The sequence below is a fragment of the Theropithecus gelada genome, chromosome 13 (genome assembly GCF_003255815.1).
Source record: "Theropithecus gelada isolate Dixy chromosome 13, Tgel_1.0, whole genome shotgun sequence".
Classification (NCBI taxonomy): domain Eukaryota; kingdom Metazoa; phylum Chordata; class Mammalia; order Primates; family Cercopithecidae; genus Theropithecus; species Theropithecus gelada.
Genome location: NC_037681.1, coordinates 69,202,379 through 69,224,786, shown reverse-complemented (window position 1 = coordinate 69,224,786; position 22,408 = coordinate 69,202,379). Strand labels below are relative to the sequence as shown.

The window sequence follows — 22,408 nt, the reverse complement described above, 5'->3', positions numbered from 1 at the left end:
TCATAATGGCAGGATCAAGTTCACACATAACAATCTTAACCTTAAATGTAAATGGACTAAATGCTCCAATTAAAAGACACAGACTGGCAAACTGGATAAAGAGTCAAGACCCATCAGTCTGCTGTATTCAGGAGACCCATCTCACACGCAGAGACATACATAGGCTCAAAATAAAGGGATGGAGGAAGATTTACCAAGCAAATGGAGAACAAAAAAAAGCAGGGGTTGCAATCCTAGTCTCTGATAAAACAGACTTTAAACCATCAAAGATCAAAAGAGACAAAGAAGGCCATTACATAATGGTAAAGGGATCAATTCAACAGGAAGAGCTAACTATCCTAAATATATATGCACCCAATACAGGAGCACCCAGATTCATAAAGCAAGTCCTTAGAGACTTACAAAGAGACTTAGACTCCCATACAATAATAATGGGAGACTTCAACACTCCACTGTCAACATTAGACAGATCAACAAGACAGAAAGTTAACAAGGATATCCAGGAATTGAACTCATCTCTGCAGCAAGCAGACCTAATAGACATCTACAGAACTCTCCACCCCAAATCAACAGAATATACATTCTTCTCAGCACCACATCGTACTTATTCCAAAATTGACCATATAATTGCAAGTAAAGCACTCCTCAGCAAATGTACAAGAACAGAAATTATAACAAACTGTCTCTCAGACCACAGTGCAATCAAACTAGAACTCAGGACTAAGAAACTCAATCAAAACCGCTCAACTACATGGAAACTGAACAACCTGCTCCTGAATGACTACTGGGTACATAACGAAATGAAGGCAGAAATAAAGATGTTCTTTGAAACCAATGAGAACAAAGATACAACATACCAGAATCTCTGGGACACATTTAAAGCAGTGTGTAGAGGGAAATTTATAGCACTAAATGCCCACAAGAGAAAGCAGGAAAGATCAAAAATTGACACTCTAACATCGCAATTAAAAGAACTAGAGAAGCAAGAGCAAACACATTCCAAAGCTAGCAGAAGGCAAGAAATAACTAAGATCAGAGCAGAACTGAAGGAGATAGAGACACAAAAAACCCTCCAAAAAATCAATGAATCCAGGAGTTGGTTTTTTGAAAAGATCAACAAAATTGACAGACCACTAGCAAGACTAATAAAGAAGAAAAGAGAGAAGAATCAAATCGACGCAATTAAAAATGATAAAGGGGATATCACCACCGACCCCACAGAAATACAAACTACCATCAGAGAATACTATAAACACCTCTACGCAAATAAACTGGAAAATCTAGAAGAAATGGATAATTTCCTGGACACTTACACTCTTCCAAGACTAAACCAGGAAGAAGTTGAATCCCTGAATAGACCAATAGCAGGCTCTGAAATTGAGGCAACAATTAATAGCCTACCAACCAAAAAAAGTCCAGGACCAGATGGATTCACAGCTGAATTCTACCAGAGGTACAAGGAGGAGTTGGTACCATTCCTTCTGAAACTATTCCAATCAATAGAAAAAGAGGGAATCCTCCCTAACTCATTTTATGAGGCCAACATCATCCTGATACCAAAGCCTGGCAGAGATACAACAAAAAAAGAGAATTTTAGACCAATATCCCTGATGAACATCGATGCAAAAATCCTCAATAAAATACTGGCAAACCGGATTCAACAACACATCAAAAAGCTTATCCACCATGATCAAGTGGGCTTCATCCCTGGGATGCAAGGCTGGTTCAACATTCGCAAATCAATAAACATAATCCAGCATATAAACAGAACCAAAGACAAGAACCACATGATTATCTCAATAGATGCAGAAAAGGCTTTTGACAAAATTCAACAGCCCTTCATGCTAAAAACGCTCAATAAATTCGGTATTGATGGAACGTACCTCAAAATAATAAGAGCTATTTATGACAAACCCACAGCCAATACCATACTGAATGGGCAAAAACTGGAAAAATTCCCTTTGAAAACTGGCACAAGACAGGGATGCCCTCTCTCACCACTCCTATTCAACATAGTGTTGGAAGTTCTGGCTAGGGCAATTAGGCAAGAGAAAGAAATCAGGGGTATTCAGTTAGGAAAAGAAGAAGTCAAATTGTCCCTGTTTGCAGATGACATGATTGTATATTTAGAAAACCCCATTGTCTCAGCCCAAAATCTCCTTAAGCTGATAAGCAACTTCAGCAAAGTCTCAGGATACAAAATTAATGTGCAAAAATCACAAGCATTCTTATACACCAATAACAGACAAACACAGAGCCAAATCATGAATGAACTTCCATTCACAATTGCTTCAAAGAGAATAAAATACCTAGGAATCCAACTTACAAGGGATGTAAAGGACCTCTTCAAGGAGAACTACAAACCACTGCTCAGTGAAATCAAAGAGGACACAAACAAATGGAAGAACATACCATGCTCATGGATAGGAAGAATCAATATCGTGAAAATGGCCATACTGCCCAAGGTAATTTATAGATTCAATGCCATCCCCATCAAGCTACCAATGAGTTTCTTCACAGAATTGGAAAAAACTGCTTTAAAGTTCATATGGAACCAAAAAAGAGCCCGCATCTCCAAGACAATCCTAAGTCAAAAGAACAAAGCTGGAGGCATCACGCTACCTGACTTCAAACTATACTACAAGGCTACAGTAACCAAAACAGCATGGTACTGGTACCAAAACAGAGATATAGACCAATGGAACAGAACAGAGTCCTCAGAAATAATACCACACATCTACAGCCATCTGATCTTTGACAAACCTGACAAAAACAAGAAATGGGGAAAGGATTCCCTATTTAATAAATGGTGCTGGGAAAATTGGCTAGCCATAAGTAGAAAGCTGAAACTGGATCCTTTCCTTACTCCTTATACGAAAATTAATTCAAGATGGATTAGAGACTTAAATGTTAGACCTAATACCATAAAAATCCTAGAGGAAAACCTAGGTAGTACCATTCAGGACATAGGCATGGGCAAAGACTTCATGTCTAAAACACCAAAAGCAATGGCAGCAAAAGCTAAAATTGACAAATGGGATCTAATAAAACTAAAGAGCTTCTGCACGGCAAAAGAAACTACCATCAGAGTGAACAGGCAACCTACAGAATGGGAGAAAATTTTTGCAATCTACTCATCTGACAAAGGGCTAATATCCAGAACCTACAAAGAACTCAAACAAATTTACAAGAAAAAAACAAACAACCCCATCAAAAAGTGGGCAAAGGATATGAACAGACATTTCTCAAAAGAAGACATTCATACAGCCAACAGACATATGAAAAAATGCTCATCATCACTGGCCATCAGAGAAATGCAAATCAAAACCACAATGAGATACCATCTCACACCAGTTAGAATGGCGATCATTAAAAAGTCAGGAAACAACAGGTGCTGGAGAGGATGTGGAGAAATAGGAACACTTTTACACTGTTGGTGGGATTGTAAACTAGTTCAACCATTATGGAAAACAGTATGGCGATTCCTCAAGGATCTAGAACTAGATGTACCATATGACCCAGCCATCCCATTACTGGGGATATACCCAAAGGATTATAAATTATGCTGCTATAAAGACACATGCACACGTATGTTTATTGCAGCACTATTCACAATAGCAAAGACTTGGAATCAACCCAAATGTCCATCAGTGACAGATTGGATTAAGAAAATGTGGCACATATACACCATGGAATACTATGCAGCCATAAAAAAGGATGAGTTTGCATCCTTTGTAGGGACATGGATGCAGCTGGAAACCATCATTCTTAGCAAACTATCACAAGAACAGAAAACCAAACACCGCATGTTCTCACTCATAGGTGGGAACTGAACAATGAGATCACTTGGACTCAGGAAGGGGAACATCACACACCAGGGCCTATCATGGGGAGGGGGGAGGGGGGAGGGATTGCATTGGGAGTTATACCTGATGTAAATGACGAGTTGATGGGTGCAGCAGACCAACATGGCACAAGTATACATATGTAACAAACCTGCACGTTATGCACATGTACCCTACAACTTAAAGTATAATAATAATAAATAAATAAAAAAAAATTACTAACCTTACCAGATATTAAAAATCTTAATAATTAGATCACAGTAGCACTGGCCTATGGACCTATGCTATCCCCTTTCTGGGTATTTAATAGATATATCTGCACACATTATGAAAATGTCTTATGTACATAGTAATTCAAATCAAAAAACTGAAAAATCACAAATATCCATCAGTAGAGGATTGGTTAAATTTTAGTAATCCTACAATAGGATATTATACAGCTATTAAAATATCATCACAAAGAAAGCCTCCTTATATGGGAAGATCTGACAGAAATGTTGTTTAAAGAAAAAAAGCAAGGTACAGAAGAATATAGTGTTATTTATGTTATCTTTTGTATTTGTATTTGAATAAAGAAATTCTATGAAAACTAATATAACTACTTATTTGCATTCGAGACAGGAAAAGGAGCTACTAACAGAAAGCACAAATGGTGAAGGAATGTGAACCAGACTTTTCACTGTATACCTTTTTACAGTATTTTGATTTTTCAATCATGTGTGTGCACTGTATATTCAAAGAAGGAAATGTACATATATATAGACTATTAGACACATAGATATATATAAAGAGACCATATATATACACACATATATACATATCTCTCTGTATATATAAAGAAACCATGCTATACCCCTAGAAATTAATCATTGTATAGCATCTAAGGGATAAAGTCAGCTATAAGCAAGTCTGCTAAACTGTCAGATGAAGATATAGGATATTCAAATGGTTTCACATTCCACTATAAATAGGGTCCTATTTGTAGCACAGAACATTTCCATCTGTAGTAAAAGGTTTCATTTCACCATTAATTTTCCCTATAATGTCTTTATTATTTAAATCTTTATATTAATTTTAGACATTCTCTAGGCCTCTGAAACAAAATATCTACACCATTTAACTAATTCTCATCCAGTATGTAAACCAGTGACTTTCATTTAGCTCTTTTCCACTGTACCTGTTTATATTTTCAAAGTTTTCCCCCAATTGTTAAATTTTAAAGATAAATTCCATCTGTTAATCAAATCCAAATAAAATATACTAAAGAAGCCAAACAGTGCTTCTCAAAATTTAATGGACATGCAAATCATTTTGGCATCTTGTTAAAATGTACATTCTTATCCAGTACTCTGGGGTGGGACTCAGGATTCTGCGTTTGTAATACTTTCCCAGAGGAACTGGTACTACCTGCCTTTAAAACAAGCTGAGTAAGTCAGCAGAGTGGCACAGCAAAAGCGTGCGGAGATCATAAAACACACTGAATTAGTAAAGCTCTGAAAAAAGACTACTGAAAGTTCTTTCAATTGACTTGAGTTGGGTTACATTCAATACTATTTGAAAAAATCAACCAGTGACCAGCACTGGAAAGTTTTCCTTTCATAAAGATTCACTATAACAGTGTTCCTCACCCCACTTTGACCTTATAGATACATTCTTTTGGCTATCTTCTGACTACATCACTCCCTTTTTAAAAATGTTTCAGTGGTTCCCCAATGCCCTGCTTTCCATTAACTTTGTTACCACTGTTCTTAAAATATTCAGTAAGTAGAAGTGTTCTAAGATACTAGATTTGTTAGCAGTGTATATTTAATATCACCTCTATCTATTCCATAAGATTATTATAAGAAACAAAAGATAATGTATGAGAAAACACACTGAAAAAATACAAAGTACTATGTAATTAATTACAAGCTATCTCCCACATTGCAGCAAACAAAGGATACCATATCCATAATGGTCTAGAAAATTCTTCATGAGACTTTATGGAATGTATATATAATTAAGTGCCTTATAATGTTTTTTTCATAGAAGGCAATATATTGTTTATAAGAAACTAAAACAAGTTTTAGTTTTAGTTTCTATCCCCTATTCCTTCTTATGTTTATATTTTTATTCAGCATCTAAATTGCCATTTTCTATTTGTATAAAATGTTATAGGGGAGAAAGTGGCCTTATTTTCAGAGAAAAAGATTTCTTTTTATAGCAATTCAAAACATTATCCTTTGTTTCCCCTAAATATATTCAAATTGTGACTGGAATAAAAGGCCCATTAGTTATCAAGGAAACACAAATCAAAACTGCAATAATATACTATTTCACACCCATTAGAATGGTTAGAATTAGAAAGTCGGATCATGGCCAGTGCTGGCCAGGATGTGGAGAAATTGAAACCCTCAAACACTGCTAATAAGAATGTAAAATATTATAGCCACTTTGGAAAATAGTCTAGTAGCTCCTTAAACTGTCACCACATGACCCAGGAATTCAACTCCTAAGTATATGCCAAGACAGATGAAAACATATGTCCATGCAAAAACTTGTACACAAATGCTTATAGAGGCATTATTCATAGTAGCAAAAAGGTATCTGTGGGGTTCAGAACACATTATCCCATATGTATTCTGGCATCCTGACATTTGAAAAAATGGCAGAAGCAGGAAAGTCTTTCTGACCTTGCCCTCACCCTTCTCCCCTGAACCAAGCCATGAAAGAATTATCTGACCTTCCTCTAAAGTAAGTCATAAAACCTTTATTACAGAGGTCCCTACCCTGTACACAAAGGAAAATAAGTGTCCTTATTTCTGAAGACACAGAGACACAAAAATCTGAACAAACAAGTCTTACTAAGTTCCCTCCAGTTTATTGCCATTATATCATATACTTTTTTCCTCTGATCATACTTCCATATGACTGTCCAGGAAAATACTTTTCCCTGTTTCTTTGGGTCTTCATTTCTAAAGATTCCTGTGTCGGCCAGGCGCAGTGGCTCAGGCCTGTAATCCCAGCACTTTGAGAGGCCGAGGCAGGCAGATCACGAGGTCAGGAGATCAAGACTCTCCTGGCTAACACGGTGAAACCCTGTCTCTACTAAAAATACAAAAAAATTAGCTGGGCATGGTGGCAGGCGCCTGTGGTCCCAGCTACTCAGGAGGCTGAGGCAGGAGAACGGCATGAACCCGGGAGGTGGAGCTTACAGTGAGCTGAGATCACACCACTGCACTCCATCCTGGGCAACAGAGCAAGACTACGTCTCAAAAAAAAAAAAAAAAAAAAAATTTCCTGTTTCAGTAAAATGTACATTAAAATAAATTTGAATGATTTTCTCGTTAATCTGTCTTTTTCTAGGTGCCTCAACCAGAAATAGCAATGGGTGAGGAAAAGGTATTGATTTTTTCTCCCCTACAGTGGAAACAACCCAAATATCCATCAACAGACAAACGGAAAAAGAAAATGTGGTATATCCATTCAATAGACTACTATTCAGCAATTTTTTAAAAAAACGAAGACCTGATATATGTTACAACATGGATGACTCTTGAAAACACTATGCTAAGTGAAAGAAGCCAGTAACAAAACACCACATATAATTCCTTTCATATGAAATTCCAGAATAGGAAAATCCACAGAAAGAGAGAGTATATCAGTGGTTTCTTACGCCTAGGGGCTTGGAGTAGTGGAAATGGGGAGAATACTGCCCTGAGAATTAAAAAGTATGGGGTTTCTTTTTGAGGTGACAAAATGGTTCTAAAATTGACTGTGATAATTGTTATACATATCCATGAATATACTAAACAAACCATTGAATTGTATACTTTAAATAGGTGAATCGTATACTGTGTTAATTATATCTCGAAGCCACTTTAAGAATATAAATATTCATGAATGAAGGACAAAAACTCCCCATTTGACTATATAATCACAGCTGTAGTGTTTTTTAAAAAGCAGTATTACTTTTAGTTGCTAGAGTTGCTATAATCTCTAGGCTGGAAACCTGAGAGACACCTTCAGCTAATGACCAAGTCCCACTGATTCTTCCATCATAACCTCTGACTTTTCCATGTTCTTACACTGCCATCCTCAGTCTGGGCTCTGGGCTCTGGGCTCTGGGGACTTCACATCTGCCCTGCCCACTTTTACCATTTGCTTTTTCCAAATCAAACACATCTAGCTTTTAAACCCAATTACGGTTTTCTCAATAACCTTCTCAGAAGGCTAATGTCCCTCAGACCAAGTTTAGATTTTTCCTACTAGCATTCAGGATATTCTAATCTGCTTTCTACTCTGTCTCCCAACCCAGCTTCATTTCCTAGTACTATACATCTAATAAGAGAACACTTTGTTCAAGCCAGAGCTATCTCTTCAGTGTCCCTTGTACATACTACATCCATTCATTTCTCTGCTTTTTATTGGGCTTTTCTATTCTGATGCTTATTCTCCATATTTACCTGTATCCTACAAATCATTCAAGGCTCATTTCAAAACCCCACATCACCCATGAAGGATTTGTGGGGAACTCCAACTACCAATGATTTGTTACATTTCCTAGCCACCTCTAGCACTTACGATCTGTGCTGCATATCTTAGCATTTGATTTACGTGCTACTCATCTTAGCATTTGATTTACATTCCACATATTTTAGCATTTGATTTACCTGTCACATATTTTAGCTGTTGGTTTACCTACCATCTCATTGCATGTCTTTCTAGTTTTCCAAAAGAAACATCTTGTTTCAATAAGATCATTACTTCCTTAAGGACTATCACCTTTTCTGGTATCACTGAGATCATATAGTACAGTGCTAGACCCAAAATACACACTCAGAATTTCTAGAATTACACTGCTGTTTTGATTAATTGTGAAGTGTAACTCACCATCTTATTTCCCATCATTTTACATACCTTTCTACTATAAATGCAATTAATAAACCCAAAGTCCAAAAGGTAAATACAGTACCTTATCATACTGACAGACAATTACATTATCTGTGTCAAACAGGTCTGGCACATCCTGTTCACTAACATCATCTCCAGAATTTAAAGGGTCCTAAAGATGAAAGATGATCACATTAAGGAATATTATGATGCTTTAAATTTTTTAAAGATAAAGAGACATATAGAAATAAAGGAACTTGGCCGGGAGTAGTGGCTCATGCCTATAATCCCAGCACTATGGGAGGCCTAGGCAGGCAGATTGCTTGAGGCCAGGAGTTCGAGACTTACTTGGGCAACATGGTGAAATCCCATCTCTACCAAACATACAAAAAATTAACTTGGCATGGTGGCACACACCTGTAATCCCAGCTACTCGGGAGACTAAGGTAGGAGAATCATCTGAGCCCAGTAACTTGAGGCTGCAGTGAGCCATGATCGCACCACTTCACTCAAGCCTGAGCAACAGACTGAGACTCCATCTCGAAAACCAAACCAAAACAAAACAAAGAAATAAAGGAACCTAGAGCAGCTAAAAGTTTTTGTTTGTACTAAAAGTCAAACAGCCTGGATTTAAATTTACCCTGTTTGAGCTGGGTGCAGTGGCTCACACTTATAATCCCAGCACTTTGAAAGGCCGAGGCAGACGGATCACTTGAGGCCAGGAGTTCAAGACCAGCCTGGCCAACATGGTGAAACTCTGTCTCTACTAAAAATATAAATATTAGCTGGGCATAGTGGTATGCTTGTAATCCCAGCTACTCAGGAGACTGAGGTGTGAGAATCATTTGAACCCAGGAAGCAGAGGTTGCAGTGAGCCAAGATCACACCACTATACTCCAGCCTCGGCAACAAAGCAAGACTCTGTCTCAAAACAAGAAATAAAAAATAAAAAATAAATCCCTGTTTGGCCATTTAATAATTACAAGACTGACCTTAGGCAAGTTACTAATTCTCTCCATATCTCAGTTTCCTCATATCTAAAATCAGGATAGGAATAAGAACCATAGGACTTTGGGACTATTAAGATAAGGCAGGTAAGACTTAATATGATGCCTGGCACATATGTAAGGCTACCATAAATGATAGCTAATACTACTTATATACTTTTTAATAATCACACTCTACTTGGAGTTTATGACATTTATTAGAATTAGAGCAGATACTATATGTTTCTACCAGGCTGCCTTCTTTAACAGCCATTCCCATTCCCTAGATCACCTACCACCTCTACTTAAGACCAATACAAAAGCCCATTCCCAAATATTTATTATTGGTTTTAAATTACAGTTGAAGATTAAAAGTTTAAATCTAAGGATATATTAAGTCTTTTTTTTTTTTTTTTAGACAGAGTCGTGCTCTGTCGCCCAGGCTGGAATACAGCGGCGCTTCTTGGTTCACTAAAACCTCTGCGTCCTGTGATTCTTTTGCGTCAGTCTCCTGAGTAGTTAGGTTTACAGGCATGTGCCACCATGCCCAGCTAATTTTTGTTTTATTAGTAAAGACAGGGTTTCAACATGTTGGCCCAAGCTGGCCTCGAACTCCAAACCTCAAATGATCCACCAGCCTCAGCCTCCCAAAGTGCTGGGATTACAGGCTTGAGCCACCATGCCCAGCCCCAAATAAGTCTTATTTCAAAACAGTAAAGAAAAGATTAATCTTGCTATTCCTTTTGGTTCCAAAGCATAATAAAGTAGAAATGTTATAAATTAATAAAGAAAGTCTCAGCTGAAAAGCCATCCTTACCTCTTCTACAATGTCTACTTGAGGATCTTCATTATCGCTACTGTTTGTGGCTGAATCCTCATTTGAAATACTGTCAGCTTCTTCTTCAAGTACCTTCAGATCTCCTGCATCAATAACCCCTAGAAATTCATTCTCATCTACATCTCTTGCACTTCCTATTTCTTCATTGGAAGATGTATCACCGGTTCCATCGACTTGAATTATTTCACCAGTATCATCATCAGTAACCCGAATGCTTAAATCTACCCGTGAATTAGAATCCTAAATAGAGAAAGAAATACACTAAAGTTCAAGTCAAATAAGGCATATAAAATATTGAATCCAAATTTAAAATTAACAGACATTCCACAAATGGTCACTTCAAGCAAATTTCTGCCTTATGACATTAAAATCTGAATAAGCCTAGCATTTCTATGTAATGTAGGAATAATTTTTTAAATTATAAATAAAGTAACGACCCACTTACAATCATAGGGAGACAGCAAATCAGTTCATTACTTTCAGATAATATTTACCAGTTTTTATACATACCATCTAAATTTATATAGTACCTATTAGGATTTAACTATTTCATTTGACTTTAAACAATAATTCAATGAAATAGAAAAGACAAATGTCATTGTGCTTAATGGATAAATAAAAATGTAAAGGATTATACTAAGTGAAATAAGCCAAACACAGAAGGACAAACCTTAGATGATTCCACTTATATGAGGCACCTGGAATAGGCAAATTCACAGAAACAGAAAGTAAAATCGAGGTTACTAGGGGCTATGAAGAGGGGAATGAAAAGTTATTGTTTAATGAGTACAGAGTTTCTGTTTGAGAAGACGAAAAAGTACTGGAAATAGAGAGTGGTGAGAGAGTTGTACAACACTGTGAATGTATTTAGTACCACTGAAATGTACACCTAAAAATGGGTATAATGGCAAATTTTTATGTTATAGATAATTCACTGCAACAAAAGTAAAAAATATATAAAGGAAATTTAGTAATCACCTCTGGTCACGTAGATGGCTATTATTTTATCATTACCTTCATCCAGCACAGTTAACAAATAAACCCCTCTGCTAAGTATTTTATAGGCATTTATTTATTTATTTATTTATTTTTTGAGACAGACTCTCGCTCTGTCGCCCAGGCTGGAGTGCAATGGCACAATCTCGGCTCACTGCAAGCTCCGCCTCCCTGGTTCAGGAAACACTCCTGCCTCAGCCTCCTGAGTAGCTGGAACTACAGGCGTCTGCCACCACATCCGGCTAAGTTTTTGTATTTTTAGTGGAGGTGAGGTTTCACCGTGTTAGCCAGGATGGTCTCAATCTCCTGACCTCATGATCTGCCCACCTCGGCCTCCCAAAGTGCTGGGATTACAGGCATGAGCCACAGCACCTGGCCTGCACTCTTCACTCTTCAATGTAGGGTTCTATGTTGGTCATACCATACTACCCACCCCCCAATTAATTTGTCATAGATAGGACAAAGATCAATAAAATGTCAAGCTCCTTAAGATCAGGGGCTGTTTTATGATTATATATGCTCCAGAATCTATAGCAGTAGTTCTTAACCACTTTGGAAAAGTCAGAGGCCCCTTGAAAACTTGATGAAAGCTCCAGATGCTATAATGCTGGTTGTTTTGGAAATCCATACATATGTTGACACACATATTGCATAAACAACAGGTTACATTAACTTTAAGACTGAAGTATAGAAGTGTAGCCCAAGTACATGGAAAAGATGACTTTCCATCCTTTACAATCAGAAATACAAAGGTCATACTAAGTGAAATAAGGCAAACACAGAAGGACAAATCTTATATGATTCCACTTATATGAAGTACCTAGAACAGGCAAATTCATAAAAACAGAAAGTAAAATCAAGGTTAACAGGTGCTATGAAGAGGGGAATGAAGAGTGATATAGCACCCAAAGAGCCTTCATCAAATCAGCCTGGAAAGTCTTGGGAATTTTAAGAGTCAAGAAGGCTACTAACAGAAGCCAAGAAGTTTTACTAAGATTTGAACAGATGCCCTCTATTTATATTTCTTCTGAGTTTGCAAGTCATAGGTGATGTTTAATACAATAATACTTAAGATACAACTTTAATAATCTCAATAACTTAAGATACAACTTTAATAATATGCATATACTCAACTTAGTTTTTGAGTGGACAACTGCCCTTCTAGGGTTCAAACCCATATGAATATTACCAATAATGAACTCTCAAAAAAGTATACCCAACAAATAATGCTGTGTAGAAAAATTCAAATTAATAGACCAAAATTATGTAAGTTTACATGTAATTAATTTTACTATATTGGAAACAGATTTCCTTCACAGATGAAATATAAGGAATATCACATGTATACAAAAATTAGTGACTATGTGCTCAAAAATGAAAATAAGTCCAAATTACATAAGTAAGATAAATTTGTACTCTGCTATGAATAAATTAGAGAAATCTTAGAGGGCCCACTGCCCATAATGTAAAAGCTGAAAAGAATGCTACTATCACACTAACAATGAACAAAAGCTGGATAAATTTACAAAATCACAACTTTTCTTGAAGCAGCCTGAAATCCAAGGAGGGACACCCCTTACAGATGGGACATACAAACATATCTCTCTATAAGAAGAGTAATGCCTATTTCCAACTATAAATACTATTTACCTCAATCTCTCCTTTATTTATATAAGATGTCTGACATTCAGTCAAAAATGAGCCCGGGCACAGACACTCATGCCTGTAATCCCAGCACTTTGGGACACCAAAGTTGGCAGATCGCTTGAGCCCAGAAGTTCAGGACTAGTCTGGGAAACATAGCAAGATCCTAGCTCTACAAAAAATACACACACAAAAAAAAATTAGCTGGGAGTGGTGGTGCATGCTGAGGAGGTGGAGGCAGGAAGATCACCTGAGCCCAGGGAGGTTGAGGCTACAGTGAGCTGTGATTGCACCACTGCACTCCAGCCTAAGTGACAGAGTGAGACCCTTCTCAAAAATAATAATACAAAGAAAAAGCAACAAAAACCAACCATCACACTGCAAAGCAATCAAGAGAACCAAACTCAGAGATAGTTAGAAATGTCAGACTATGACTGATACACCAAATAATTTAGTGAAAAAAGTGGGAAAAAATCCATGAACAAATAAATAATTTCAGCACAGATAACAAGTTTGGGGAGTTAGGAAAAGAAAGAAAAAAGAAAAACAAGAATTTTAACAAAAAATTCTAAAAATAAAAACCACAATATCAGAGTAAAAACTTCATCTGAAGGGGTCATCAGTAGATGTGACAGAGCAAAAAAGAATCAAAAACATTCAGGAAAACAAAAAAAGGGAAGAACACAGACACACACACACACACACACACACCCTGACAAGTTGATTAACAACTATATTAAATATAAATGGCCTAAACATCTCATTTAAAAGATACAGATTATCAGACTGGATTAAATTAGCAAGACCCAACCATATGCTGTCTATCTGGGAGGCTAAGGTGGGCAGATCACAAGGTCAGGAGTTCAAGAGCAGCCTGGTCAATATGGTGAAACCCCCATCTCTATTAAAAATATTTTTTAAAAATTAGCTGGGCATGGTGGCACATGCCTATAATCCCAGCTATTCAGGAGGCTGAGGCAGGAAAATTGCTTGAATCCAGGAGGCGGAGCTTGCAGTGAGCCAAGATCGCGCCACTGCACTCCAGTCTGGGCGACAGAGCAAGACACTATCAAAAAAAAAAAGAAAAAGGGAAAGAAAGAAAGAAACTCACTTTAAATACAGTGACACAGGTAGGTTAAAAGTAAATGAACAGAAAAAACACATACCATGCGAACACTAATCAAAATAAACCTAAAACTGCTCTATTAATATCAGAAAATGTAAACTTCAGAACCAGAAATATTATCAGAGATAAATAAAAAACATTAAATAATAATAAAGGGATCAATTGAAGAAGATGACTATCCTAAATACTTATATACCTACAGACATAGCTTCAAAAATAAACTAAAAAGTAATAAAAGTAAAAGAAGAAATAGACAAATCTACTATTACAGGTAAAGGCTTAAAATTCCTCTCTCAGTAGTCAATAGAAAAAGTGGACTGAAATTCAGTGAAGATACGGAAACCCTAGACAATGCAATCAATCAACTTAACCTAATTAATATCTAGAGAATACCCCACCCAAAAATAGCCAAATAGCTTCAAGAGCACACATCATGTTTGCCAAGATAAACCATATTCTGAAACACAAAACAAAACCTGGCAAATTTAAAATATATAAAGTATATTCTCTGACCACAAAAGAATTACACTAGAAACCAATAACAGAAAGATATCTGAAAAATTTCCCAAATATTTAAAAAGTAAACAACACAATTCTAAATACCCAATGGTCAAAGACTAAATCATAGAAGAAATTAGAAAATAATTGTAATTGAATGCAAATGAAAACATAATGTCCAAACTTTTGAGATATACCCAAAGCAGTGCCTAGGGGGAAATTTATATCATTAAATTATTATATCAGAAAATAAGTATGTCTCAAATCAATGGCCTAATATTCCACCTTAAGAAACTAGAAAAAGAAGGCTAAAATAAGTCCAAAGTAAACAGAAGGAAGGAAATAATAAAAATTTTAAAAGGGAAAAACAGTGAAATTACAAACCGAGAAAAAAAAGAGAGAGAGAGAGAGAAATCATTAAGGCCAAAAGTTCATTCTTTGAAATTATCAATAAAAGTGAAAAACCTGGCCAGGCAGGGTGGCTCACACCTGTAATCCCAGCACTTTAGCAGGCCAAGGCAGGCGGATCACTTGAGGCCAAGAGTTGGAGACCAGCCTGGCCAACATGGTGAAATCCAGTCTCTACTAAAAATACAAAAATCAGTCAGGTGTGGTGGCATACACCTGTAATCCCAGCTAGTCGGCAGGCTGAGGCATGAGAATCACTTGAACCCAGGAGGTACAGATTGCAGTGAGCCAAGATCACACCACCTGAACTCCAGCCTGAGCAACAGAGCCAGACTGTCTCAAAAAAAAAAAAAAAAAAAAAAAAAATTGAAAAACCTCTAGCATGACAGAGAGAGAAAGAGTGAGAGAGAGACAGACAGAAGACACAAGCAAACAGTATTAATAATTAAAGAAGGGATGTTACATAGATCCTAAAGGCATTAAAATAATATATTATCAACTTTCAATAAATTTTACAACTTAAGTAAAATGGATAAATTCATTGAAAGAAATTACCAAAATTTACTCAAGAAGAAACAGATAACCTAAAGAGACATATCAGTTAAAGAAATTTAATTCCATTAAAAACCTTCCCACAAAGAAAAATTCTAAATTCAGAAAGCTAAAAACTCTATCAGAAAACAGGAGAGATACAGATATATAGCAATTCATTTTATGAAACTAACATTATCCTAATACCCAGCACAAAATAAGAAAACTACAGACCAGTACTCCTCATGAACACAGAAGCAAAAATCCACAACGAAATTTTAGCAAATTGAATCCAGCAATGCATAAAATGAATAACACAACATTACAAAAGGAAGTTTATCCTGAGAATGCATTTGAAAGTTGAACATTCAAAAGTCAATCAGTGTATCTCACCATATCAAAACATGAAAGAAGGAAACCCATTTGTTTCAATAGATATAGGGGAAAATTGTTTAAACCTAACGTCAACTCATGATTTAAAAAAATAAACTACATTAAAGAAAACTTTTTCCATCTGATAAAGGATATCTACAAAAAAAAAAAAAATTAAAACCATACAGTTAACATAGTACTTGATGAAAGACAGAATGCTTTCCCCTTAAAATCAGGAACGAGATTTCTGCTCTCAGCACTCTTATTTAATTTTGTACCGGAAGTCCTAAATCAGTGCAATAAGCCAAGAAAAAAAAAGCTATGGGAAGAAATATATATATACACCCATATTTATATATATACTTTATAAACATATATATAAAAAACATAATGTCCAAACTTTTGAGATGTACCCAAAGCAGTGCCTGGAGGGAAATTTATAGCATTAAATTTATGCTATAATGTGTGTGTGTGTGTGTATTTTTTTTTTTTTTTTTTTTTTTTTTTTGAGACGGAGTCTGGCTCTGTCACCCAGGCTGGAGTGCAGTGATGCGGTCTCCACTCACTGCAAGCTCTGCCTCCCAGGTTCACGCCATTCTCCTGCCTCAGCCTCCCGAGTGGCTGGGACTACAAGCGCTCACCACCACGCCCAGCTAATTTTTTGGATTTTTAGTAGAGACAGGGTTTCACCATGTTAGCCAGGATGGTCTCTATCTCCTGACCTCGTGATCCACCCGCCTCGGCCTCCCAAAGTGCTGGGATTATAGGCGTGAGCCACTGCTCCCGACCCCAGAAGACATATTTTTTTATTCATCAAAATAGATTACAGTCTACATAACGCAACCCCAAAGGGTCTACAAAACAACTACTAAAATTATTAAGTGGGTTTAACAAGGTCACAGGATATTAGGTCAATTTACAAAATTCAACTGCATGTCTATATAGTGGCAATAAACAATTAGAAATTGAAATTTTAAAACACTACCTTTAGACCAGGTGTGGGGGCTTATGCCTGTAATCCCAGCACTTTGGGAGGACAAGACAAAAGGATCACTTGAGTTCAGGAGTTCAAGACCAAACTTATCTCTACTAAAAATAAAAATGTTTAAAAATTACCCAGGTATAGTGTTGTGTACCTACAGTCCCAGCTACTCAGGAGGCTGAGGCAGGAAAATTACTTGAGCCTGGGAGATTAGGGCTGCAGTGAGCTATGTGAGCTATGACCTGCCACTGCTCTCCAGCCTGGGCAACACAGCAAGACATTGTCTCAAAATATAAAAATAAAAATAATTTTTAAAATGTTTATTATACAGCATTTTATGTTTTAAAAAATTATTTTTATAAAATCCATTTTTACATTAGAGATCTCAAAATGGGAAAATAACAATGTTTTACACTTTAATACTTGTAGGCAGATTGTTTTAGGAAAAGTAAAATAAACATATTTGAAGGATTAAGTTTCAGTTTTGATTGATTGATTGAGATAGGATCTCAGTCTATTGCCCAGGCTTAAATGCAGTGGCCCAATCTCAGTTCACTGCAGCCTTGACCTCCTGGACTCAAGCGATTCTCCCACCTCAGTCTCCCGAGTAGCTGGAACTACAGGAGGGGAGCGCCATGCCCAGCTCATTTTTTTGTATTGTTTATATTGATGGGGTTTTGCCATGTTGTCCAGGCTGGTCTTGAACTAGTGGACTCAAGCAATCCTCCTTCCTCAGCCTCCCAATGTGCTGGGATTACAGCCATGAGCCACTATGCCCAGCCAAGTTTCAGTTTAGAATGTGTAATATTTTAATACATCTACAAGGGAAACCTCTTTCTAAATGGAACTTCTCTTTTTTTTTTTTTTTAACTTGTACTTTAGGTTCAGGGGTATATGTACAGGTTTGTTATGTAGGTAAACTATGTGTCATGGGGGTTTAGTTTACAGATAATTTCATCACCCAGGTAATAAGCACAGTACTCAACAGTTATTTTTTCTGATCCTCTCCCTCCTCCCACACTCCACCCTCAATTATTCCCGTGTTCATTGTTCCCCTCCTAGTATCCATGTGTTCTTGTTGTTTAGCTCCCACTTATAAATGAGAACATGTGGTAGTTGAAAATAAATTTAAAAAATTATATACCTTTAAAGCATCAAGAGAAAAGCAACTCACCTACGTATAAGGAATCCCCAATAAGTGTTCTGGCAGATTCCTCAGCAGAAGTTTGAAGACCACAAGGCAGTGGGATGACATATTTAAAGTGTTTTAAAAAAAAAAAAAAATCAACCAAGATTTCTGTATCTGGCAAAATTATTTTTCAAAAATAAGGGAGGGGGTTGCTTCCAATCTCTCTCTCCCACTGCAAAACCCAGCTAGAGTAGTTCCTATTGCCATGGATCTCCTTGAATAAATTCTGCCTTACCATCCTTTAAAAAATGAAAGATAAATTAAGACATTCCTAGATAAAAACCAAGGGAATTCATTATCATTAGATTTTCCCTACAAGAAATATTAAAAGGAGTCCTTTAAATTAAAATAAATAGATGCTAGATAGTAACTTGAAGCTACACAAAATGTAAAATTATCTGGTAAAGGTAAATAGATGGACAAATACAAAAATCAATGTTAACATAATTTTAGTTTATAATTGATTTTATTCTTCTACATCATTTAAAAGACAAAAGCATAAAAAAATCTATGTTAATGGGTAAATAATATATAAAGAAGTAATCTGTAACAACAATAAGACAAAGTGGGGGAGGGCGAAGTTGTAAAGGAGTAAACTTTTTGTATGTGATTGAATTTAAGTGGGTATCTGATTAAAAGAGATTATTACAAGCCTAAAATATTATATGTAATACCCATGGTAACCACAAAGAAAATATCTATAGAATGTTCACAAAGGAAATGAGAAGGGAAACCAAAAATCAATTATACACAAAGGAAGGTAACAAAGGAGGAAATCACAGAAAACCTAAATACATATAGAAAACAGCAAAACGGCAAGAGTTAGTTCTTCCCAATTAGTAATTACTGTAAATGCAAATGAATTAAATTCCCCAATCAAAAGACATAGTTTAGGAGAATGGATAAAATATAAGATCCAATTATATGCTCTCTATAAGAGATTAAATATCTAGGACATGAATAGGCTGAAAGTGAAAAGACGGAAAAATAAAGTCCATGCAAATGATAACCAATAGAGCTGCAATGGTTATGTTACCACTAGAAAAAATGGATTTTAGGTCAAAAACTGTTATTTAAAAAGGAAAAAAAAAATTTAAGTTACATAATGAAAAAAGAATCAATTTACCAAGAAGATATAACAGCTATAAATACATGTGCACCAAACATTAGATCTCCTAAATATATGCAACAGGCCGGGTGCAGTGGCCCACGCTTGTAATCCCAGCACTTTGGGAGGCTGAGGCAGGCGGATTACTTGAAGTCAGGAGTTCGAGATCAGACTGGCCAATATGGTGAAACCCTGTCTCTACTAGAACTACAAATATTAGCCAGGAGTGGTGGTGGGTGCCTGTAATCCCAGCTACTCAGGAGGCTGAGGCAGGAGAATCACCTAAACCCAAAGGCAAAGGTTGCACTGAGCCAAGATTGTGCCACTGCCTACATCCCAGGCAACAGAGTGAAACTCTGTCTCAAAAAAAAAAAAAAAAAGTCTGGGGATGAAGTAAAAACAATGGGGAGGGAAATGTATACCTATAAATGCCTACATTTTAAAAGATCAATCTCTAACAGTTTAACTTTACATCTAAAAAACTATAAAGAACAAATCAAACCTAAAGCTAGCAGAATGAAATAAATAATAACATTAGAGAAAAAGAAAACACAGAAATGAGAAACAACAGAGAAAAATCGACAAAACCAAGAGTTGCTTCTTCAAAAAGATCAATAAAATTGATAAACCTTTATAACTAGACTGATAAGAAGAAGAGAAGACTCAACTAAAATTATCAACGAGGATCGGCCACGGTGGCTCACGCCTGTAATCACAGCGCTCTGAGAGGCTGAGGCAGGTGGATCACTTGAGGCCAGGAGTTGTAGACCAGCCTGGCCAGCATGGCAAAACCCCAACTCTACCAAAAATACAAAAATTAGCTGGGCATAGTAGAGCACACCTGCAATCCCAGCTACTCAGGAGGCTGAGGCACAAGAATCATTTGAACTCAGGAGGCAGAGGTTGCAGTGAGCCGGGATCACACCACTGCACTTCAGCCTGGGCAACAGAGAATGTTTCAATAATAATAATAATAATAATAATAATAATAATAAAACAAAATTATAAATAAAAGAGGGGACATCATTACCAATTTTACAGAAATATAAAGAACTTTAAGAGAAAACTATGAACACTTACACCACAACAAATCAGATAATCTATTTTAAAAATTAACAAACTCCTAGAAATACACAATCTAGACTGAATCAGAATAGAAAATCTTAGTAAGTATATTGATTGGAAAGTAGACTGAATAAGTAATCAAAACCCTACCTACAAAGAAAAATCCAGAACCAAATGGCTTCACTAGAAAATTATACCAAACATTTAAAGATGAATACCAATCACCCTCAAACTCTTCCAAAAAATGGAAGAACAAAATATCTCCAAACTTATTTCACGAGGCCAGCATTACCCTGATACCAAAGCCAGACAAAGACAAAACATAAAAATGACAGACCAATACTTCTGATGAATATTCGTGTAAAAATCCTCAACAAAATACTGGCAAATAGATATAATAGCACATTATAAGAATCCTACACCATGGCCAAATGAGATTTATTCCTGGGATGCAAGGATAGTTCAACATAAAAAAAAGAATCATGCTGAATGGTAAATCCCTGAAATCTCTTCTCTAAGATTAGAAAGAAGGAAAGGACAAATACTTTCACCACTTCTAATCAACACAGTAATAAAAAAAAAAGTACTAGCCAGGACAATTAGGCAAGTAAAATAAATAAAAGACATCAAAATTAGAAAGGAAAAACTAAACTAAAATCATCTCTGTTTACAGATGTACTATTCACAATAGCAAAGACACGGAATCAGTCCAGGTGCCCATACATGGTAGACTGAATAAAGAAAATGTGTTACATATATACCATGGAATGCTATGCAGCCAAAAAAAAAAAAAAGGGGGGGGGGGAATCATGTTCTTTGCAGCAACATGCATACTGTTGAGTGCTATTATCTTAAGTGAATTAACACAGGAACAGAAAACCATATACGAGATGTTGTCACTTATAAATTAGGAGCTAAATATTCAGCACATACAGACACAGTGGTGGAAATAATAGACATTGGGGACTCCAAAAAGGGAGAAGAAGTGGGAGCAAGGGCTGAAGAACTATTTTGGGTACTCTGCATAGTAACTGGATGACAGGATCAATCACACCCCAAACCGCGGCATGATGCAATATACCTATGTCACAAACCTTGCACATGTACTCCCTGAATCTTAAATAAAAGTTGAAGTGATAAATAATAAAAATTTAAAAATCAAACCAGTGTGTTATTAATGTAAAGACAGGTGTATATACCAATGGGATAAAGATCCCAGCAACAAACCCTTACATAAAAGGTCAATTTTCCAGAAGGGTAACAAGACCATTCAATGTGGAATGGACAGTCTTTTCAACAAATCATTTTGGGAAAACTAGGACACATTGAAAATAATGGAGTTGAACCCTAAATTTACACCATCTACAAAAATTAACTCAAAATGGATCAAAGAGCTAAACATAAGAACTGAAACTATAAATCTCTTAGAGGAAAACACATGGTGAAAATTTCATGACATTAGATTTGAAAATAATTTACTGGATATGACACCAAAAGCATAGGTAACAAAAGAAAAAAATAGATAAAATGGACTTCACCAAAATCAAAAACTTTTGTGCTCAAAAGACACTATTAACACAGAGTAAAGGTGACCCATGAAATGGGAGAAAATATCTGCAAATCATACATCTGATAAGAGGTGAATATCCAGGATATATAAAGAACTACAACTCAACAACAACAAAACAAACAGTCCAATTAAAAAAAATGGGCAAAGGACTTGAATAGACTTCTCTCCAAAGAACATATACAAATGGCCAGAAGTACATAAAACAATGTTCAACATCACTAATCATTAAGGAAATACGTATCAAAACTACAAGATACCACTTCAAATCCCTTAGGGTAGCAATTATTTAAAAAAACAAAACAAAAACAAAAACAGAAAGTAAGTGTTGGTGGGGATGTGGAGAAATCAGACGCTTGTACACTACTGTTGAGAATGTAA

General features: G+C 36.2%; 1 protein-coding gene across 2 annotated transcripts in view; it reads right to left on the bottom strand.

Moving 5' to 3' along the window:
* The window catches only part of GTF2A1L (general transcription factor IIA subunit 1 like), a 72,763-nt gene that overhangs the window by 5,330 nt on the left and 45,025 nt on the right, over positions 1-22,408 (bottom strand). For both annotated transcript variants that reach the window (XM_025354276.1, XM_025354277.1), the window contains 2 exons: positions 10,521-10,781; positions 8,800-8,889 (listed from right to left, as the gene is read on the bottom strand). In XM_025354276.1, the coding sequence (XP_025210061.1) occupies positions 8,800-8,889; positions 10,521-10,781 (351 nt within the window). The remainder of the gene's footprint in view (positions 1-8,799; positions 8,890-10,520; positions 10,782-22,408) is intronic.